The following is a 4,183-nucleotide window of genomic DNA, read 5'->3' as shown; positions in this document are numbered from 1 at the left end:
GTCCCCTAGGCGACGGCGGCCGGCCAAGATGGCGTCGTCGGTGCGGGCCGGGCCGCGGCTGAGGCGGGCGGTGGCGAGCGGCGAGCTGGCGCGGCTCCCCGCCGGCCTGCGAGCCGAGCTGGAGGCGGCGCTGGGCTCCGACGGCGCCCTAGTGCCCTTCAGCCTGCTGCGGCGGCTGCACGGGGCGCTGCGGGAGGCAGGTAGGGCCGGGGGACCGGGCTAGGCCGCGCCCGGCCCCGGCCTCCGTTAACCGCCGCCTCCCGCAGGGTCCCCGCTGTATCTCCACGAGCTCCTGGAAGGCAGCGAGATCGCCCTGCCCGAGGTGCCGGTGCCGCCGCGGGTAGGTGAGGGCCGGGAACGGGCCCGGCAGCAGCCCCGGCCCCGGCCCTCACGGCGGCTCTCTGCTCCCGCAGAACCCCGAGCTGGTGGCGCGGCTGGAGCGGATCAAGGCCCGGCTCGCCAACGAGGAGTACCGGCGGATGACCCGCAACGTCACCGGCCAGGTGAGCGCCGCGGACTGGCGCCCGGGACGCACTCCCCAGCTGTCTGCCACCCCCTGAAGGCAGGCTGCCAAAAGCCCGTCTCTTTAAAAAACTAAATGAGCCCACCCAGGCTGCCAAATTGGCGTTATCCCCAAACCAGCTAAGCTGAAGCTGACTTGAAGGACAGGAGAGGCCGGATGACCTTTTGATCTGTATTTTAAGTTCTAGTATTCTAATTACCCGAGGCTCCTGGAGTTATGCCATGTGTGGGGGGGTATTTGCTATCCATTCAGAAATCCTTCCTCAAAAGCATGACAGGTAGCAATGTGACAGATAGCAAAGGAAATTTCCCCAGTAGAATGAATGTAATGGAGGGGGGATGTGAGCCGGGTTTAGAAATCACCCCTTCTCAGTGTCGTAGACTGACCGCAAGCACAAATCGAGAGAAACACAGGCTTTACAGAACCGCTTCTCACCTACAGCGTGTCTGACCACTGCTAGAGCCCCACAGAAGCCAGATGTATTTCTGAATGAGTCGTTCAGACAGGATATTATATTGGTATTGCTTCTGTTATTAAAATACAATACAACACAAGTTGTTTTAATCCTTTCTTTTAGGAGCTGAACCGGTACGGGACATTGGCCGACTTTGGGAGGCAAGGTGAGTGGCTGCCTCTCCTGCTGACACCAGGCAGTGTGTAGCTACAGGCAGAAAAATCAGTCTTGGGAACTGTCGCATCACTAGTTGTTGACATCCGACAGCCCTCCCTGCTCCAAGCTGCAGTATCTCGCTGGATGGTTTGGATGCACAGAAGTGTTCCTCGAGTAAAGGAGCAGCCCACTTATAGTTCCTACAGATATTTCTGGAGGCATAAAGCATGGAAATTCGGGAATATTCTTGTAGCCAAACGGAGGCAGTCACTGGCAGATTCAGTTAGCAGGATGATAGCTTGTCCCAAACCCTTCTCTCCAAGGCTACATAACAAGCAGCTTCTAGCCTTTCCTAAAAATCACCGCCTTTCTCCCTTCTCTCCAGTTCGATCCGTTAAAGCTGTGGTCATCACCATATTCAACTTCATTGTCACCGTGGTGGCTGCGTTTGCCTGCACGTACCTGGGCAGCCAGTACATCTTTGCGGAGATGGCTGCGGTGAGTGAGCACGGAGGCCCGCGGCACCCGGATCCCGCGTGGGGCGCGTCGTGCAGGCCAGACCGGAGCRGCAGATGCGCTGCCTGGCACCGGGCAGCAGCCTGAGCGCACCCGCGGGGGTCACTTATCTCTCGCTGTTTCTGTGTCCCCAGCGCATCCTGTCAGCGGTAATTGTGGCCTCAGTGGTTGGCTTGGCCGAGTTGTACGTAATGGTGCGGACCCTCGAAGGAGACCTCGGGAAACTGTGATTGTGCGTTTCCCTGCGAACTGTGACCCTCGTGCTGGAGGCTTTTGCCCTCCCCAGGAGTCATTTATTTGGGGCAGGTTTAGCCTTGGGCTATCAACTGTTTGTACCTGCTGCTGTTACCAGGAAAACTGCTGCATTCCTCAGGCCTCGTCCTTTGCTTGCCCACTCCTTACGTTCCTGAAATAAATCATGGGTTAAAGATCTTGCAGCTGCAGAACAGAAGAGCCAACAGCAGTGGACTCATACTATCCCAGTATAGAGAGGGGTGTCAGCTGCTGCTGTTACAGTTCTTTTGTGAAGTTGCTGGGGGGGTTGGAAATAAATGTGTTGTGTTTATATTTGCAACCTTCTTCTTGCCTGACGGGAGACCTCTGTCGCTATGCAGCACGCTGGCCTGGCATCCAAAAGACACCATAGAGAGCTGTGAATCTTCCTTCTCCCTCTTTATCCTGCTCCATCTCCTGCAGAAATCGGTGCTCTCACGTGGCCGGTTCTTACTGCTCCTACCTGGTCCCTCACCCGCTTTAGGGAGAGCGTTACTCACTGGTGACCGGCACGGCAGTTACCTGACCCATCTCGTGTTTGGTGGCAAGTACATTCCCCTCCGCGCAGACCTGTTCAGGAGAACGACAGCATCTAATGCAGCAGCACTGCAGCCACGTTGGGGTTTCGGCCTTGTCTCCAGCGGCTCAGCAGACAGATGCTCCCTTGGCGTAGCTTGTACCCCGTTCTCACGTGGGGAGAAGTTGCGCTGGGGGTTGCCATTTCTCCTGATCCGTGATCCTGTGACTGTCAGTGCCAAAAGGAAACGTGGGGCCCCGAGGAGGGGCACACGCCGTAGCTGCCTGCCAGAGCAGCACTGTACCATGCTGTGGAGTGCGGCAGGGCACCCGCAGGCAGAGCCGGCAGCTGCCTTCCCCTCTGCGGGCAAGCTGCCTCCCCTCGGCCGTGGGACCGGGGCAGAAACTTGGGCTGCCACAGAGAAGCACTCGCCCTTCGCCGTTGCCAGCTGGCGCTGGTGGTCACCACCTATGCGAGGCCGAGTGCCTGCTCTGTGCTGAGCCGGCTCGGGAAAACCCTCCTCATCCCTGCAGGCCCCAGCTGGTCTCTCCCTGCCAGCCAGCAGAAGCTGGGTTTGTCCCTCCGCTCAGAGGCTGAGGGACCCCAAGGGCTTTGCCAGAGCATCCGGGGCTCCCAGCTGGGTCGAAGCGAGGGGCCCAGATGTGACTGCAAGGTGCGGCTCCGTCCCAAGGCTGCCCCCGCCGCCAGCAGTCACTTAAACCCAGGAGGAAAAGTGGCTCAGGGGCTTCTCGGGTGCCTTGGAGCAGAGAGCTGAGCCAGCTCGGGGCACCGGTGGCCCTGCAGTGGGGAGGGGGCCCAGCGGCTGGCACTGGGCGCTGTGGGCCAGGACACCTGCCGAGCAGGCAACGTGCCAGGGCCGGACACGATGATTAATGCTCTGATGGCAGCTAAGCCCCTCTGCAAACACGCTTTAATATCCAATACAGGGAGATCGGCCGGCACCTGCGAACATGCCCGTGGATTAGGGGCGGCCGCGCCGCAATCATCTGCGGATACTGTCTCAGATTAAGGTATTTTTCCGAAAGATTAGTCGGTATTAGGGGGCTGATCGGGAGCTGGCCCCGCCAGAGCCTCACCGGCATTTAGGATATTGGATGGCATCGCAGGGACCTGAAGGAGCCGGCAGTAATTCCACGCGCTAATGAAAATCACGGCGCTAAGCCGGGCCGGGGGGGCCCGGGGGGCCCTGCTGGGGCTACGGCTCGCCCAGGTTGGTGATGGCCGCGCTGTAGATGAGGTCGGAGATGGAGCCCAGCGAGGTGGGGAGGCCCCGGGCGGGGCCCTGGGCCCCCGGCTCCGGCAGCGCGGGGACCGGGGCCGGGGCGGCGGCGGGGGGCGCCGCGGGCGGGTCCCGCTCCCCGGGCGGCAACGGCGGCTCCGGTTTGGCGCTGCGGATCCGGCGGGCGCGGCGGTTCTGGAACCAGACCTGGGCCGGGCGGGGGCGGCCGTGAAAGCCCGGCACCGGCCCGACGGGGCGGCCCGGCACCGGGGGAGGGGAAGGGGGGTCCCGACGCCTCGGGCCGGAGGTGGGGAGGGTGCCCCGGCCCCGCTCACCTGGATCTTGGCCTCGGGCAGCTGGGTGAGCTCGGCCAGGCGCTCCCGGGTGGCGATGTCCGGGTAGGGCACGGCGGCGAAGGCCCGCTCCAGCTCCGACAGCTGCCCCCGGCTGAACGTGGTCCGCCGCCGCTTCCGCGGCCCCCCCGGGCAGGGGCAGGGGCAGGGG

The 4,183-nt window shown here is 62.0% G+C and overlaps 2 protein-coding genes across 3 annotated transcripts; one reads left to right on the top strand and one right to left on the bottom strand.

The window, feature by feature from the left end:
* The first annotated feature begins 26 nt into the window (after positions 1-26).
* TMEM199 (transmembrane protein 199) lies at positions 27-2,214 on the top strand. 2 transcript variants are annotated; one of them, XM_026055244.1, is made up of 6 exons: positions 27-200; positions 267-322; positions 414-503; positions 1,101-1,143; positions 1,519-1,631; positions 1,784-2,214. In XM_026055244.1, exons 1-6 carry the CDS (start codon positions 29-31, stop codon positions 1,877-1,879), a joined length of 570 nt encoding a protein of 189 aa, XP_025911029.1. In that variant the 5' UTR covers positions 27-28; the 3' UTR covers positions 1,880-2,214. The 2 variants fall into 2 exon arrangements, with proteins under 2 accessions (XP_025911029.1, XP_025911028.1); XM_026055243.1 differs by having other exon boundaries at positions 267-340.
* A 90-nt stretch (positions 2,215-2,304) lies between these two features.
* Positions 2,305-4,164, bottom strand: SEBOX (SEBOX homeobox; the record flags this gene model as incomplete). Its single annotated transcript, XM_026055246.1, has 2 exons — positions 2,305-3,886; positions 4,015-4,164. Coding segments are annotated over 2 exons (381 nt in total), but the record flags the coding sequence as incomplete, so codon positions are not given.
* Positions 4,165-4,183: the final 19 nt, after the last annotated feature.

The sequence above is a fragment of the Apteryx rowi genome, unplaced genomic scaffold, assembly GCF_003343035.1.
Source record: "Apteryx rowi isolate R43461 unplaced genomic scaffold, aptRow1 scaffold_99, whole genome shotgun sequence".
Classification (NCBI taxonomy): Eukaryota; Metazoa; Chordata; class Aves; order Apterygiformes; family Apterygidae; genus Apteryx; species Apteryx rowi.
The sequence above is the reverse complement of the archived record's forward strand: the minus strand, read 5'-3'. Positions and strand labels throughout refer to the sequence as shown.

Coding starts and splice junctions, on each gene's coding strand:
- TMEM199 (XM_026055243.1), top strand. CDS start 29: ATGGCGTCGTCGGTGCGGGCCGGGCCGCGGCTGAGGCGGGCGGTGGCG. Junction 201..266: donor CGGGGCGCTGCGGGAGGCAG/GTAGGGCCGGGG, acceptor CGCCTCCCGCAG/GGTCCCCGCTGTATCTCCAC. Junction 1,632..1,783: donor TCTTTGCGGAGATGGCTGCG/GTGAGTGAGCAC, acceptor CTGTGTCCCCAG/CGCATCCTGTCAGCGGTAAT.